Source organism: Ailuropoda melanoleuca, chromosome 3, assembly GCF_002007445.2.
Source record: "Ailuropoda melanoleuca isolate Jingjing chromosome 3, ASM200744v2, whole genome shotgun sequence".
In the NCBI taxonomy this organism is placed as follows: Eukaryota; Metazoa; Chordata; class Mammalia; order Carnivora; family Ursidae; genus Ailuropoda; species Ailuropoda melanoleuca.
This window is the reverse complement of record NC_048220.1, coordinates 122980635-122999365: the sequence shown is the minus strand read 5'-3', so window position 1 is coordinate 122999365 and position 18731 is coordinate 122980635. Positions and strand designations below refer to the sequence as shown.

Sequence of the window (18731 nt, the reverse complement as noted above, 5' to 3'; positions counted from 1 at the left end):
AATCCATTTTAACTTTTGTGTATGACATAAGGTAGTGGTCCAATTTCATTCTTTCACGTGTGGCTGTCTAGTTTCCCCAATACCATTTATTAAAGAGATTGTGCTTTCCCCATTGTATATTCTTGCCTCCTTTGTCATAGTTAATTTACCATATATGCATGAGTTTATTTCCAGGCTCTCTATTCTGTTCCACTGACCAATGTGTCTGTCTGGTTTTTTTGGCCAATGCCATACCATTTGATTACTATAGCTCTATTGTATAGTTTGCAATCAGGGAGCATGATGCCTCCAGATTTGTTCTTTCTCAAGACTGCTTTGGCTAGTCAGGATCTTTTGTGATTCCATACAAATTTTAGGATTGTTTCTCCTATTTCTGTGAAAAATGCCATCAGAATTTTAATAGGGTTTACACTGAATCCATAGATTGCTTTGAGTAATATGGACATTTTAATATTAATTCTTCCAATCCATGAGCATAGAACACCTTTCCATTTATTTGAGTCTTCTTCAATTTCTTTCATCAATGTCTTATGGTTTTCAGCATACAGGACTTTCATCTCCTTGGTTAAATTTATTCCTAGGTACCTTATTCTTTTCATGTAATTATAAATGGGACTGTTTCTTAATTTCTCTGATAGTTCACTGTTTGTATATTATAAAAATGCAACAAATTTTTGTGTACTGATATTTTACCCTGCAACTATACTGAATTCATTTATTAGTTCTAATAGTTTTTTGGTGGAATCTTTAAGAGTTTTCTATATGTAAAGTCGTATCATCTATAAATAGTGACAGTTTAAGTTCTTCCTTTAACATTTGGATGCCTTTTATTTCTTTTTCCTGCCTAATTGCTTTGGCTAGGACTTCTTTTTTTTTTTTTTTTTAATTTTATTATATTATGTTAATCACCATACAGTACATCCCCAGATTCCGATGTAAAGTTTGATGCTTCATTAGTTGCGTATAACACCCAGTGCACCATGCAATACGTGCCCTCCTTACTACCCATCACCAGTCTATCCCATTCCCCCACCCCCTCCCCTCTGAAGTCTTCAGTTTGTTTCTCATAGTCCATAGTCTCTCATGTTTCATTCCCCCTTCTGATTACCCCCCTTTTCTTTATCCCTTTCTTCCCCTACCGATCCTCCTAGTTCTTATGTTCCATAGATGAGAGAAATCATATGATAATTGTCTTTCTCTGCTTGACTTATTTCACTTAGCATTATCTCCTCCAGTGCCGTCCATGTTGCAGCAAATGTTGAGAATTCGTTCTTTCTGATAGCTGAGTAATATTCCATTGTATATATGGACCACAGCTTCTTAATCCAGTCATCTGTTGAAGGGCATCTCGGCTCCTTCCATGATTTGGCTATTGTGGACAATGCAGCTATGAACATTGGGGTGCATATGGCCCTTCTCTTTACTACGTCTGTATCTTTGGGGTAAACACCCAGTAGTGCAATGGCTGGGTCATAGGGTAGTTCAATTTTTAACTTTTTAAGGGACCTCCACACTGTTTTCCAGAGTGGCTGTACCAACTTGCATTCCCACCAACAATGTAGGAGGGATCCCCTTTCTCCACATCCTCTCCAACAATTGTTGTTTCTTGCCTTGTCTATCTTTGCCATTCTAACTGGCGTAAGGTGGTATCTCAGTGTGGTTTTGATTTGAATTTCCCTGATGGCTAATGATTTTGAACATTTTTTCATGTGTCTGTTAGTTTGGCTAGGACTTCTACTACTGTGTTGAATAAAATTGGGCATCCTTATCTTGCTCGTGATCCAATGTATTCCTTTAATTCTACACCTTTAAAATAGAAGGTATGGTGACACAAAAATCAAATGGTTAAGTTTCTCATTATGTCCATGTAGGCAATTTTAAAATTTTAACAGAAAGCCTCATTTTTTTAAGATCTAATACAGGAAGAAGTGAACAGAGGGTTCCTCCTTCAGTTAACAAAATACCTTCCTTTCATCCTAAAAGTTCGTTTGTACAAAGATGGTAAGCTCATAGAGTTTCAGCAACCTCCTTGCTTATTCTCAACTCTCACAACAGTCCCTCATTAGAAACTAAACTCTTATCAGGAGATTGTGGCATCTTTGGCTCAGCTGCTTTAGAGCCAAATGCTACAGAATTGATTCACATGGAGGCCAGTAAGCTTCATTTTGTCATAAAGCAATGCCCACAACCAGAGTTTGGTTGGTGGCCTGGTTTGTCCAGGACAGAGGGGTTTCAATGGTAAAACCAGGAAACCTTCCAGCAACTAAAACAAGCTGGTTACCCCACGAGCTGCAGCCCCAAGTCAGCCATCGGACAAATCCAAGCAGGTGACGGAGTGAATAGATCTGTGTAAATTCATACATGTTAGTTAAAAAACAACTTACACTTAAGTTTTAAAAGAATATTTGAATGCCACTTAACAGTCAAAAGGTCACTAGGTATCTGATAAAGTTGATCTCTGCTCTCAAAATTAATAAACTAGAGAAGATTTTGGTCACAGGTAACCTAATATAAAATTATTTTAAATGCCCATCATCAGTAGCAGCATGTTATTTAGGTCTAGGAATTGTTGCCAAGATTTTGTATATCAAAGCAGCGGGATACAGTTTTAAAAGAGGAATTGCACAACTGAAAATGCTAGTGAATTATTCATGTTTTCATGATTTTAAACACCATGCTATGGCATCAACCAAGGAAACAGTGATTTAAAATATCTATAGCATCTTTAAATTTATAGCAGGGAGAGATGAAATAAGTTCTAGACTTTGGCCACACCCTGCAATATCCATCACACCAGCTTTGTGGAAGAATAAAAAATACTCTTGCTAATGACCAAAGTATTCCCTGGTAGAGGTAAAGTGCCTCGGGAGGGAGATTAATTCTTTTAAGTTCTGCAGCAATAAAGTACTTAATGTGACCATAATGGCTTGAAAAATTTAATAAATTCCCCAATATTCTTACCACTGGGTAATCTTTCAAAGCAAGTACTGCAGAGGATGAAATGTGGTGCCATGTCTACTCTGCTCTATTTGCTAAAGATAGAATGAAAGGATGTTTTCGTGATACTGAGTTTTCAGGATATTGTCCTCCTTTAAACATATTTTTATTAACTTTAACATGTTCCCAAGTCTGGCACCCAAACTTACCTTTCTCAATTTATTTCTGATTACTTTCCAACATAAACGTTTCATCCTGACTAATCTGGTTTCATTACCTTCAAAACTGGCCATATATCCTCCCAAGTATGTACATTTAATCATGCCAATAAGTTATACAATTTCTCAATCCCTTAAAGACCTCCCTGTAGCATTTATGAAGTATCCCCGGCAGCCTGGCCCAGTGATCTCGCCTGAAACTACAGGCTTTCTTGATTGGCTTTTGTACTGAATTGTCTATGAATTCAGCAATTCATCACAGACTCCTTTCACATGGATATGCCATGAGTCTGCACCTGGACAAACAGCATACATAATCTATAGACTTTACTATCACCCGACTCACATAGTAGTCCCCCAACAAATGAGGTAAATAATAATCGTGGTAATGGAGTACATGTCCTTCTATGCCTGCCAATGGCTTAAAACCATGAATGGCTGAATCAGAAAAGCACCTGGGGATTTTTTTTTTTTTTTTAAACAACAGATCCTTGGGCCCCATTACCTGGGAGTATATGTAGGGTGGGGATGTTCAGGGCATTCTTACATTTTCCAAAGCTCTCCAACTGATTCTAGGATTTCAGGAAATGTTAACCACACTATGGAAAGAAGCCCCAGGGTGAAAGTATTCCCAAAGTGTGCACTGCAGACCACGGGACTCTTCAAGCAGACCCACCAAAATGAAAAGGTGTGTCTCCCACCACCCTCACTCCCACCCATCTTCTGACCCGGCTATAAAACTGGCAGAAGAAATGTAAATTTATGCAACTGCTTAAAGAAGAAAAATCAAATTCAGAGTTACACTGTCATAATGCTATGACTTATATTATTTTTTTAAAGTTACTTTAACCATTAGTTATGTGGCTTAACAATACAATAGCAAAAATTGTATGATTTTCTTAAGTTTTAAACAAGTTTTATGTTTAAACATATTTTTATTAAACACTTTCACTTTCTAGATTTGTGTGAAATAATCAGTATTAGCTGGAATGTTTGATTTGCAAATAGTAACATTTTGTTTGTGCAGATGTTACTGTCATGCTACAAAAAGTTGATCCAGAGTTTTTATTTTTATGAATCAAGGCTATTAAACAATTTGGCAGCCTTTTAAAAACAACAGCTTTGTTTAAACAGATTATTCTGTTTCTTTACATAAAAATATTTAATTCTCCATTTTTGGAAAACTTTATCCTGATAAGATGCCAAAATATAACTATTTTATGAAACAGTAACATACTGCAGAGAAAAATTGTAATTCAAATAAATATATAAAACAGTATTTTCTTTATAAGAGAAACCTACTTGGCTTTTAATTCTCTGTTCTTAATTTTTTATATTTTTACTTCAAAAATTAATATTAGAAGCTAATTTTAATATAAAACACTTAAGAAACAAAGAAATGGGAAATACTTGTAATAAGTATGGCAAAGGATCAATAAAAAGGACAAATACCACAAAAGAAAATTAGACAAGGGATATTAATAGGCCACTACCAAAAGAAAAGACAAAAGGCCAATAAGCACTTAAAATACCAATTTTTGCTAGAAACCAAAATAAATACAAAACTGAACTATGTAATTTTTTCCCCCTATCAGACAGTTTTTTTGTTAAGCTAGTATAGTATAACCAATATGAAGAAATGGGCATGCTTATATACCCTTGGTCAAAGTGCAAATTTTACAACCCTTCTAGCAGGCAATTTACGTGTATCGAAAGCCTTAAAAATGTGCATAACTTCAGCCTATTAACGTCACTTACAGGACTTCTTCCTAAAAAATTAAATGGACTCATATTCAAAAACACATACATGTTTATGTATATATGTGTTTATACACACATATACAAATTCAATACAGCAATACTGGTGACAGCAAAAATCTGAAAGCAACCTAGGTGTTCGATAATAGGGGGTTAATTAAATAACTTAGGAGCCTTTTAATTACACTTGTAAAGAAATTTAAGATTATGGAAAAATAATTTTGCGATTGTTGTTTCTGGAAGAGGATGAGAAGAAAAAGGTCTAAATATGGATATTTAATTGTATGATGCCAATTTTGTTTTAAGACAATATGAAAGTCTCTAAAGAGACTAGAAAAGGGAATAGTAACATCTCTGGAAAATGGAATTATGGATAACTTTTGTTGTCTTCTTTGGGCTCTTTCTCTATTTTCTTAGCTTTTTATAATGAAGATATATTACTTTTATACTCAGAAAAATATAAGATCTGAACATATCTAAAAGCTTCAAAATTCTCCACAATGGGCAGAATTTACTAATGAGATGAACTTACTACTAAATATGACTATATTGTAGTATTTTTTTTTATTTACTAAATATTTAAAAGGAAAAATTACTCAAAGGACAAGAATGAATACTTAAAACTTTTAAAATGTTCTGTTACTGGTTTGGTGAACAAACTGGAAAGAAGATGGTTCAGTCTCAGAATGTATAAGCACCAGAACATACCGTTCCAGGGTTGGTGACAATCATGCCTTTGCATTCTTCTGCGTACTTCTGCCACTCAAGTTCTTCCCACTGCAGCATATTGGCGATCTCCTCTTCGGGAACCAGGGCTTTGCTACACCGTAATAAGTAAAGGAGAATCTGGTGCATGGACAGCACTTCCTTTCCTCCATCTTGGGTGGGAGTGGAAAGAGAGGGAAAAATAAAGCTACTCAACAGTCAATCATCAGCCGAATAAGGAAAAAAACAAGATGGTGAGGGGAAAAAAAGCATTTATAAAAAAGTAATTTAGAATTTACATTGTTTAACCAGGTGCCAAATAATACAAAAGCCATTTGTTTCATTGATGAACAGTGCTCATAAGCCATCTCATTTACTAAAATGGCAACAACATTATAAATGATAACAGGCTCCATTTGTGAGGTATGAATATAAAAAAGTGCCTACCTAAATAAATTTAAAACCCCCTAGCATAAAGAGCCACGGTTTATAATATACAGAACTATGTTATGTCTTAAATATTTTATCATTCTTTCTAAGGTAACAGATGAAAGCTCTTTAGAAGTGATGTTACTGTCTTAAGGAAATTCTAAGCTTTTATGAGATATTTATGGATGTTTCCAATAAGCTATTGTTGCATTATGGTCTAATTTTTTGGTGCTAATGTGCTGCACCTGCTGTGATGAATAGTGTTAAAAAGCCTGCACTAATATCATGAAGATCATTACGGAGTTAGTACATGGAAAAAATACCAAGTATTCTGAGGCTTACAGAAGCATGTATTATTACCAAGTACAGAGGATAAAAACAACAAAGGACATAATTAAAGTACCTTGGAAAGAGCCAATTAATCTGGTACTTGATGAACCAAAGACATTCATATAATGTGGGCATGAATTTTGGGTTCACAGGCTTATGCCTTCTCTTTGGGCTTAACTTCTTGATCAATATGTGCAATCACCTTATACCCCTTTTCTTTGCCTAATCCCAACCCAAGAAAGGACAAGAGCTCTGAAGGTTTGGAGGACAATGACTACCCTCCTCAGGTCATGAGATATGCTAGGAATACCAGCATAGGGCCAAACGCTTGATGGAGAAACTAGGGACCAAGATGGTGGGAATGGGTGGGCACAAATGAGAGTGTCCTATATGCTAGAGGAATCTATGGCACCCAAGGAATTTGGGGTACTAAAAAAAGGAAGAGGATGAAAGATCTTTTTTTTTTTTTAAGATTTTATTTATTTATTTATCAGAGAGAGTGAGTGAGCATGCACAAGCAGGGGCAGTGGCAGGAAGAGGGAGAAGCAGACTCCCCGCTGAGCAAGGAGCCCCTTGTGGGACTCCACCCCAGGACCCCGGGATCATGACCTTAGCCGAAGGCAGACGCTTAACTGACTAAGCCACTCAGGCACCGCTGAAGATCTTTAATGTGGGTAGCTGTGATAAGAACCTGGATAGGACTGGGGCGCCTGGGTGGCGCAGTCGTTAAGCGTCTGCCTTCGGCTCAGGGTGTGATCCCAGCGTTCTGGGATCGAGCCCCACGTCAGGCTCTTCCGTTGGGAGCCTGCTTCTTCCTCTCCCACTCCCCCTGCTTGTGTTCCCTCTCTCGCTGGCGGTCTCTGTCAAATAAATAAAAAATTTAAAAAATCTTAAAAAAAAAAAAAAAAAAAAACCTGGACAGGACTATACATCTGAGAAAGAAGAGAGTAAAGATCAAAATTTTTTTTTGATCTGTGTTTTTTTATCTCAGACACTGTTATGGAACTAGACAGCATTGCTGCTATAGAGCTACCATATATGTAGGCATTTATTCATTCATTAAATACCTGCTTATATTCAACAAATATTTACTGAGCACCTATTATGCAGCAGGTACTCTTCCAGACCCTACAAATACAGCGGTGATCTAAACAACCAAAACCCCTTCTATTCCAGAGAAGGGAAAGACACAGTAAAAAATAACCACAAAATAGATCAGGTCAAGATAAAGACGCTTCTATGAAGAATCAAAATGGGCAAAGGACTGCAGCTGTATCTAAAATGGTGGTCAGGGAAGGAACCTATGAAGAGGTGTCCTGTGAGCAAAGACTAGAAAGAAGGAGAGGAGCCCATTATGCAGTATTCTGGGAGAAGAGTGTCTCAGATAGAAAAAAACAACAGAAGTCCTATGGTAAAGTGGGACTGATGTGTCCCAGCAACTGCAAAGAGGCAACGTGGATGGAGTGAGGTAAGGAAGAAAGTGTCAAAGAGGTGGCAGGGAGGTTGGATCTTGCAAAGCTTCTACAGAGCACAGGAAAAGCTCTGGATTTTATTCTCTGATAAGCAGGTTTATTAGCATTTTGTGCCACGCACTATGAGTGGTCCTGTGTCACAGTCATGGAAAAAAACAAAAACACAAGCTCTAGGCCCTTAAGAAGCATGTAGGCTAATAATGATTAATCATAATAGTTCCTAGAGGAGTCTTTGTAGATAACATTCTGAAATCAGAGTTCTTTTAATCAAAGACACTGAGTCTCCCCCCCCCCCGAAAAAAAATGTCCAAGAAGTGACTAGAACACAATCAACCCACATGAGGACACGTTCTACCTACTGATTCAGATTATTCTCACAGCAGTGAAATTTTTTATGCCTCATTACAAAACATCTGCTTTAAACCCAAGAGTCACCTTTGATTAACAAACTTCCATTGTAAAGGGCATATTTCTCAAGAGTCTGTCTCAAAAGACATTTCAATCTCCCTGCATATAACATGCTTTCCTCAATCAATGATGCTCCCCTCTTCGCTAAGGAGCCTAGCAAAGCCATAATGCCTATCACAATGCCTGTCTGTTTGAGCCCACAGTAGTCTCTTCTTCCAGGGAGTCTGAGGCAAACAGATGGAAAAGACAACACTAAAGCCGGAATACGTTGATTTACACTGCCTGTGTATACATAGAGAACAGCAGAGAGAAAAAGAAACCCTAGACAGGCTTGAGAAGAACTACCACACTGACTAGATTCACTAGGAACCAAGAAAAGAGTAAAATAGTATTTGGCTCAAAATCTCTATATTTGGTAGTATCACTAAAGAGCTCTGCGGGCCTACCAGGATCCATCAGAAGCCCAGCATGCCGTAAGAAGGAAGAGAGTGTTGTTTTGTTATAAGGATTAGAAAAAAAAGCTCAAATTTTATTTGGGGAAGGTGGTATATGGTAGAAGGAGCAAATATATGCAACGCCAGGTATACAGAATAGCACTAAAACCTCCCCACCAGCAGTTACAGAGGGCTGACTTCATGGCACTGCAAATAGAAGTGAAAGAGACTAAGTGCTATGAATTTAAAGTGAAAAGACTAAAAAACTAAAAAAGCTATTGGAAGAGAGAAATACTTGAGCCTACAAACCAAGGACAGGGCCAAGTTTAGGAGAATACCTGCAAGATAAAGAAAAAGGGACACGGGTGCCTGGGTGGCTCATCAGTTAAGCATCTGATTTCAGCTCAGGTCATGATCTCGGGGTGCTGCGATTGAACCCTACCTCGGGTTCTGCACTCGGCTTGTCCCTCTCCCTCTGCCTCTCCCCCCAACTCGTGCATGCGTGCACTCTCTCTCTCTCTCAACTAAAAAAAATCTTTAAAAAAAAAAAAAGAAAAAGAAAAAAGGCCACCAAATGCTTGTAAGAATGCTTTTACCTAGTTTGGGTGCAAAGCTGCTAATGAGAAAGGAGAGCTTTACAGCAGCATAGAAACCAGAAACATTTAAAAACATACACATATTAGGTGCAAAGTCAGTAGTGTTGAATGAGAAATTGTAAATCCATGTTGAAACCTGCTAAGTATTTTAAATGGCAACTACAACATAAAGAGACAGGTATTTACCACTGTGACAAAGCAGAAACCCAAGACAGAGAACCTGAAATGAAAGGTTTACTGAGAAGGGGGATCGAGGCATTGCTCCAGGTTGGGTACTGGGGTGCAATCCTTATGGAAATCTTAAAAAAGGAAGACAAGACTCGAGTCCTGTCAGAGCCTGCGGGGCAAGGGCTGCATCCCTCACACCCAGCCCAGGAAAAAAGACACTCCATAAATATCTGTGAGAATGACTTTGTGAAGCAGATAAATAACATGGCCGCTTGCTCACAGGCTGCCATGAATTTACTAATGTTAATGAATTGGCTCTTTTGGTTTGTCTGCTTTGCTACAAGTTTATGTTGGGGATTTATGGAACTATGTCACTGAGGGCTAGGAAGTAATTTTTATCTCATTGGCTGAGATAAATAGGACATGATATAAATGAGAAATTAGAGCGGGTAAGCTAAGGTTAGCAGGAATTCTGCCAGCACTGGGACTGGAACTGTGACAACGGCTCATTATTCGGGAAGAACTGGAGTTTGTGTTTCAGGGAATGAATCTGGACAGTCATTAATGAACTGACAGACTTTATAAAGTGTTTCTTAGAGACCCAATTCTCTCAGTTTATATTGCTTGATTATTTATATGGTAGGGGGGCAATTTGTTAGGGAATTTGTAGTAAGAATATGGCTGGTTAAACAAGTATTTCTCAACAGTGTAATAGTTATTTTAAGAACTATAAAAATACCTTCCTCTTTGCCTACACTGAGAATAACCATATAACTGCATTATCACGTCTCATGTATATTCCTGCTAACATGTCTTTACATCTTAACTTTTGAAACTTTGTATTAACGGATATTTCCTAAACTTCCCCCCCCAGAAAGTTACTTTCCAAATAGAAAAAGATGCTGTATCAACTGATGTTTTCTTAAACTACACTTGGCTCCCTGGGAATTCTGAGATAGTCTCCCAGCCTCTGGCTCTCTCTCAGCCATACCTGCAAACTACTTCACCAGAATGGGGCAATTTCCAGAAATCAATTTGCACAATAACCGACTCATAAAACTGATTCAGGAATTCTGAAGCTTTAGTAACAGTGATGATACACGCAGTGAACAGACTTTCCCATAAGAGGAGCCTTCCTATCTTGAATTATGCCCTGCCCTAGCCCCAGCCCCAGCCCCAGCCAGAATAAAACCTTAAACTAACTCTACAAGAGCTCTTATCAATGGTTTGGCTACCAAAGGTAGAGGCGGGGATTGGAAAGAAACAAAAATTAGAGAAAGTCCTTAAAATCTCAATAAATTAGCTGCATGTGATTTGACTGCTGGTCAGTTGGCCTGAATTGAACAATCCTTGGTTTAAACTATAAGCTTCATTTTGGATAAATTTATATGGAGCAAATGAGACAGCTATCTTCAAAACTGGGTAAACTGGGAAACTAAAGAAAAATGATAATGACTGATAAAACTTCAATTAGACATAATAAATTGATATAGATGAAAAGCAAATGAGCATTAGAGGATCGTGAAATACCTGAACTGTATGAAAGCTGTTCATTCTCATACGAGTTCAAGTAAGATGCAAATAATGTGAGGTTACGTTGTGCCTCTCAGATGGACACAACTGTAGAAGTCATGATATCCAGTATTGGCAGATACACAAAAAAAGGGTACCGCTAAAAATGTTGGTTAAAGATAGATATCATGTCCTTTCTAGAGAACAATGGGCAACAATTTCCAAACACTGTCTTAACAAATAATTTTACTTCTAGAATTCTCCCTTATAGGAGATGCATAAGACCACTGTCAAGGTATTTATACGTAATGGGGAAAAAAATAGAGACCTCCAAAATACCTGTCACTAGAGGAACTGTCAAAAAAATTAATGTTCACTCATACTATGGAATGCTATGAAGGTGTTAAAGAATGAGGCAATGTATTTTTATAGAGGACATCTAAAAAGGCAAGTTGTATAACTTTATTTAGTGTTATCCCCACTTAAAGAAAAAAGCATAAATTTCCCTATATAGGGTAAAATGAATACAAACTAAACCATATATAGCATCTAGTCATTTTCACAAGTCTAGAAGGGGGTATTTACTTTTTTACTTTATACACTTTCGTATCATTTGTGTACACACACACACACACAGTTGAGCCAATAAAGGGTAAAAGTAACACTTCAATTCAATGAAGAATGAATGATCTTTCCAATAAATGGTGCAGGGTCAGCTCAATATCCATATTGAAAATACGGAATCTTAAAAAAAAATAAAATAAAAATAAGGAATCTTGACTCATATCTCATACCAACTGGAAAAACAAATTTTGAGACAGATCAGAGATCTAAATTTCTAGAAAATATAGGAAGAGTATCTTGATGACCTTAGGATAGGCAAAGACTTCATAAACAAGGTAAGTATAAAAAAATATGTAAATTGGACTATATTAAAATTAAGAATTTCTGTCCATCAAAAATCACCACTAAGATGCTGAAAAAGCAATCCACAGAGAAGGTACTGGCAACCTATACATCTGACAAAAGTCTCATATATGGTGTATATATAAAAAAAACCTAACAAATAAATGAGAAAAAGACATCACCCAATAGAAAAATAAGCTAGATTCAAACAGGTACTTCAAATGACAATATCCAAACAGTTATTTAATACATGAAATGATACTCCATTTTATAAGTCATTAGGGAAGTGAAAATTAAAACTGTAATATGATACCTCTGAACACTCATCAAAATGGCTAACTTGAAAAAGAAAGAAAAATGCCAAGTGTTGGTGAGGATGTGGAATAACTGAACTGTCCTATACACTGCTGGTGGGGAGGGAAAATGAGACAATCATTTTGGAAAACTTGGAAACTATCTACAAAGCTCAATATAAACAAAACTAGAATTTCCATTCCTAGGTAAATATCCACAATGGGAAAGCATAAGTATATGCTCCTCAAATTTCATGTACAAGTGTAATGGTGAACATATGTATGCTATTTGAAAGAGCCAAAAACAGATAATACCCAAATGTCCATTAATCACAGGTTAAATACATCTTTATTATACCATATAAGACTATGTAGTAATGACAATGGACCAAATATAGTTAACCGACACAGGGGTCTCAAAAACACACAATACAAAAGAAGACAAAAACAAAAAGAACACACAATTCTAGTTTCCATAATTAAAGAACAGGTAAAACTAACTTGGCGTTTTCAAGTCAGAATAGAGGCTACCCTTGAGAAGCTGGGAGGTGACTGCAAAGGGGGCCTTGAATGCTGGTAATCTTGATTCGAGTGCTGAGTACACAGTCATATTCACTTTGTGAAAATTCACTGAGCCTTATATTTATGATATGTGCACTTTTCAGTGTTTGTTATACTTCAAATGTTTACTTTTTAAAAATAAGAGATAATACCAAAGAATGTTTGAAAGTACATTCACTCTCATTAGTAACAAAATACATGAATAATTAACTAAGGCACTATTGTGATCAATTAAATAAAGTCAGTAAACAAGTATTTATTGAGTCCCTGCTATGTGCCAAGTAGTACGTTAGCACTGATAAAAGACAGACACTGTTTACTCCTTAGCCTCATGGAGTTACAGGAAGGAAGGAAGGAGGAAGAAGTGAAGGAAGGGAAGAGGAAGGGTCCAAAATGTGAAGACTAAGAATGCATTTTTCATGGCAGCATAAATTGATGCTATTCTTTTGATAAGAAATTCAGCACTACATACCATGTTTCTTAAAATTATCCATCTGTTCAATGAATTAGTAAAAACTAGGATGCAAGCCATATATTAGTATGATGACAACTAGGTAGAAACAGCCTATGCACAGGAAAAAAAAATGAAAATATATATCAAAATGTTTTTCAATTCATCATTTTCTAAAAGATTTTAATGAAGTCGTATTGTAAAAAAACAAAACAATCATAATTTGCCATCTGATACCAAAATGCATTTTATACATTAGATATTTTTCTGTCTCTTTCAGGGTGTTTTAATATATGTATTTTCAAAGGGAAGTCTAATGAAAAGGTAAATCCTGTTTAAAAATAAATCAATAGGTCTTTTTCTTTATGACAACCTAAATGTTATCCCTACATAGTTATAAGAAACATTTTGCAAGAGTTCAAATCCCACAAAGTAAATCTCTGACATAAGATTTTTCTTTAAGATGATTTTAAAACTGTCCACTTTCTCTTATGATTTGTCTGGTCATAAAATGCCTAGAGGCAGACAGATTGAGAAAGGAAAGGCTTTCAACAAGCTCACTATAGCACCATCTTCTAGTAAGTTTGCTGCTAAAGCTCCATTATAAAATCAAAGATGCATTCACATGAGTAGACTTCTCAGTAAAATAAAACCAGCTATACAAAGGAGAAAAGCTTTTGAATGCATTTTCCAAACGAAATAAGCATTAACAATAACACCAAAAATATGAGTAACTCTAACCTAAAATAAAAATAAGCCATTGTGACTGAGTATTTGAACTGAGGTAAGGGTATCAAGGACAAAATCTTGAGGTAAATCTAAACTAGAATGAGTAAATGAAAAACAAAAGGCACACAAGACAAATCAGAGTGCCAGGAGGAAAGCAAGGAGAGCTCAGCACACAAAAGACGGGGTCAAGAGCCCAGGTTCCAAATCAGGGAAGAGACCGAAACTGGAGCGTGTCCACTGGATGTGGCCTTTGGGAGTCTAGCTTTGGCATCAGCAGCTGCAGCAGGGTGGGGGTTAGAGGGAGTGGGGTGCCTAAGCAAAGCCAGACTGTGAATGGACCAAGGTCTGACAGGCTCAAACCAGGGTTCTGAGGCATGGGGGAGGCAAGGTCTCCAGAGGCATGAGAAGGAGAGCTTGACACAGAGCTGATTGCTGACATGTGAGCAATATATTACATTTTACATTTTGAAAAGCTCCCCAGCTGACCACAGATTTATCGCAGCAGCTAATTGTTTTTTCCCCAGTATCACTGAGTGGCCCAGAAACAGGACAAGAAGCAGCAAATGGCCAAATTTACATTTCAACGGAAGGTGGTGGTTGGCACAAGGGGCTGAGGTCACTAGAGCTGAGAGACAGAAGTCAGAGCACAAGACTTAAGTGAGAAAGCAAAGAAAGGTAGCTGCACACAGGGAAAATGGGGAAAATTCAAGGAGAAGCAAAGGGACTAGGGCATGAGAGGTTGGAGGAATACAAAGATGTCACCAGAAAGTGAGATGCCAGAGATTCTAGGGATGAATTCATTTACGTGAAGATTCTGCAAACTAAAAGGCGTCCAAAGATTTCATAAAACCCAGCCATTTTTAAAAACACAAAATATAATACCATATCTCACAGCTAGACTTTTAAAAAATTTTTAAACTTAAATTACTGCTTTAAAAAAACAAAAATAATATATTTACTTATATATTTTAATTAGTGAGAAAATAACTTATTTTTTTACTATAAAGTGGATGTGTCAAAAAATAGGAAAAAACCACCAGTAATACCGCTACATTAATATACCTATTGCAGTAATTTTTAGTGTAGTTATAATTACACTGCACATAAAATTTTATGCTAATTATTTTCTAATTAACTATATGCATTTTTTAGAACGACATTTTTCCATGTTACTTTTAATACTTGCATGATATTTTATCAAGTAGATTTTCAAAATTTATAAATCATTTGTCCCATTGCTCATCTAATTTGGGGCTACCATAAACTACACAGGGGTACAAATCAGAGTGTATAATTTTACATTTCATCCCTGACCTGAGAAGTAGATAATTAACAGTGTCTGAAGTGGGAAGTTGTCCCTACAGATTAAAAAGAGAATGGCAGGCTTATTTTCAGATGTACTATCTTACTGGGTCACTGACAAGCCAAAAGATTTACCTGGAAGAAATCTCACAAAACGTGGCATGAAATGAAATCTTGGGCAGCAGGGAGGACTGTCTTCAAACAAAGGGCCTAAAGCAAACAAGTGAAAAGGAAAGAAAAAATAAATAAAACAGTCTTAGAAAACAAACACTGTGGCTTAATTCCTAAGATTTATGATAACCGCAAAGAAACACCACCGGAGAAGTAGGGACATAAAAAACACCACCCCTCTTCTCCCCAACAGTTAAATCAATCATGTGATAACTGCCACAAACATCCCATGAAGACTGCAGTGAGGGGACTACCCAAAGTCAGAGGAGAATAAAGGCCCTACGGATATACCCTGTATACGACACATGCAGTAAAACTTTTTTTAGAAGTCCACAAATACAAAGATTTTTGTTATGGTTGAACTATTGCGTGATATAGTATGCTCGTGTTTTAATTCTTTTCTATTTTAATCAATATCACTGGGGGGAAAAGAAACAATCCTATTAAAAACTTGGTCTGAAAAGCCATTCATCAATACACTGTTTTAAAAATAAATAAGTCAATGTCTGCTGGAATACAAACACTTCCAAAGGAATGAACAATTACCTAAGAACCAAGTTTGAACTGATGTAGCTCAGAGTGTATATGTGTGTTTTGAAGGCTAACTGAAGTTCTGTTTTAAAAAACTGTCATCTTGGAAGAAGTTTATTACAGTAAAGTTCAATAGATTTAAAATATTAACTACTGAGATTTTCCCTAGTGTACATAAACCAAGGTAGTTACTCATACTAACTGATACCATCTTTTATCAGTTAGGTAATGGATAATGGTAATCTTAGGTAAGGAACACTGTCAAATTGTATTAAAATTTTAAATAAGACCCATAAGGACTTATTCACGTCAAATGATAGCAAGTATTCCTATGAATAACATACTTTCCCCTGGGTATTTAAAAAATAAAGGGAATTTCAACTGTCTCCCCACTGTTAGAAGCTTTCATATATACTACAATGTTCTTCTATAAGCATTACACTTCTCTTTAAATCTTGTTATTTACCTTTAAGATTCCAGTCATACAATTCCAAAATATCTCTGAACAGGAATAATGAAAAGAGTTCAAGTCCTTTCACACAAAAATTCTGAAAAATAAACCAAAATCAAATTACTATAGTACTGCAAATGTATATGCACTGAAGGTTCCACTTGTTCTAGCCAAGTATCTTAAAAAGTGTGTATTAAAACTACATTTAAACCATGTAATTTCCTAAGAATTCCACTGTCCTCCAACAGCTGATTGGCTTGAGACATAAATGAAGTAGGCAATAATGTCATTAGGATTCCTACAAAACTGTAAACTCAGCCCTCTCAAACATACAAACAAAATGATGTGAAATTCAAAAATGAAAATCTCATTATATTTTTCTAGCCTATTAAATCTCAGAATTAGAATTTCCTGGGGACTTTTTGTTAATTCAAACTACACACACACACACACACTGGTGGGGTCTAATAGGTTTGTCCCACCACCCAACCCCTGCTCACCCTCACCCTTGGAACACACCCAGAATCACCATTATAGTTACCATAAAAAAGAGGTCTTTTGTGCCAAAAAAGTTCAAATTCCTAATGAAGGCAAATAGAGGGCTAAGAAAAACTACAAAGCTTTGTACCAAAATTTCTCCTGTAAACAAGCTTAACAGATGATATATTTACAAATGAGACTTGTCTCATAATTCTTCCTCCTACTTGTCTTGCTCAGGGTTCATAAATCACCCTGTGTGAGATCACGCCAGAAGTCATCAACTTTTACAATAGCAAATGAAGGCTTATGACCTTAAAAATCAAAAGGAAGCAAAAAAGCCCTTCTAAGCTGGAGAATGAAGGGGCGGCCCTTTCTCTTTAATTCTTTTTGAAAGACAGGTAGAATTACCAGGACTTGCTCAGAATGAAACAGGTGCCAACTAAGCATGTGTGTCACGCTCATCAATCCCCCTCAGTGCTCCATTGCCCATGACAGAGCTTCACTGTTAAACAAGGTTTGCAAGAAGAGCCAGGGGCTCAGGAAATTGACCCCGACTCAACAAATGTTAAGTGCACAAGCTTGTTTGCTGTCTAGTTGTTATTTCTCAGTGTGATTTGTTGACACCACTAAATTCAAGATCAGGCAATGAATCATTCTGAGATTCACATTAATCTTGTTTTGGAATTTTAAACCTCTTGCACGTATTTAGATAAATCTGCTGCTGAGCAACCGCAATGAAAAACAATTAGGAAAAATATGTAAATATATGGCAAGAAAAATGAACCAAGCATTGATCTTGTCACTGGAGATAATGAGTAAGATTATTCCAACAGCTATCAGATTCGGTTTCACTGTTCTAATTTCCCCTCTGATAATGACCAGTAACCAGAATCTGTCCCCTACCCAAAACAAACTGGAAACAGATGTAATGTTAATATCAGCAGATGCAACACGAGAAGTAACTTTAAAAACAGGCTAACAGAAGTTGAAAAATGACCCAAATTTTAACCTTGCTCCTAGAACTACAGCTCACTGACCCTTTCAACAGCAAACACCACTCTGTGGGGGCATTCCTATGGCAAATAGCCAGAGCTGGCCAAGTTCAATGGTTTAAAGACTTAAGTGTGAAATAAGCAAAAAGAGCAAACTACATCAGGCTGTTAGATAATCTTTTCTCTTACCTCAGGCATCATCTCCTCAATGAAATGAATTGTGTAGTCTATGTTGAACCTGATTACTTTACACAGTGGAATCTGCAATAAGAATGAGAGGTTCAGTTCTACAGTACCCTCCTGCAGGCTCCCAGTGCACATGTATTTGCTCTCTGACCCATAAGGCCATGCATGAACCAAATGAGAAGGTTTCACTTGAATCCAAGCCGCTAACAGTACTGTACACAAAACTTTGACACAACTGCAGGACTTTAACAGCAAGAACCCAGCTAGCCCGGCTTCTAGAGGAAACCTGCATAATGTTGGTGCTTAATTAACTGTATTAGCAGCAGCAACACAAACATAAGAACCCACTAAAACCAAACATATCACTCTAAAGTACTGATAAAACCACAATTAAACATTTTTCTCAGGTTTTTTAAATCTTTCAGAATCTTTAGCTCTTCAAGTCAATCAGGGATAGCAGGAAGACATAACAACAGTTATAGATTCATAAGTCACCGAAGTGCACGGAACTCAGGCTGTCCCTCTGGCTCTGGAGCAAAAGCAACCATGGTAATAACACTAATAATGGCTCACACTTACTGAGCAGGCGCTGTTGTGCTGCTTCACCTATTGTCACGAATGAAACCACACCCATAAGATACGCAAAACTATTACCCCCATTGTACAGTGGAGGAAACTAAGACAGAGGCACCAGGTACCTTGCCTAAGGTA

General features: G+C 36.8%; 1 protein-coding gene across 7 annotated transcripts in view; it reads right to left on the bottom strand.

The window, feature by feature from the left end:
* The window catches only part of DROSHA (drosha ribonuclease III), a 117755-nt gene that overhangs the window by 60871 nt on the left and 38153 nt on the right, over positions 1 to 18731 (bottom strand). For all 7 annotated transcript variants that reach the window (XM_034657054.1, XM_034657056.1, XM_034657059.1 and 4 more), the window contains 4 exons: positions 18024 to 18095; positions 16378 to 16459; positions 15345 to 15419; positions 5622 to 5791 (listed from right to left, as the gene is read on the bottom strand). In XM_034657054.1, the coding sequence (XP_034512945.1) occupies positions 5622 to 5791; positions 15345 to 15419; positions 16378 to 16459; positions 18024 to 18095 (399 nt within the window). The remainder of the gene's footprint in view (positions 1 to 5621; positions 5792 to 15344; positions 15420 to 16377; positions 16460 to 18023; positions 18096 to 18731) is intronic.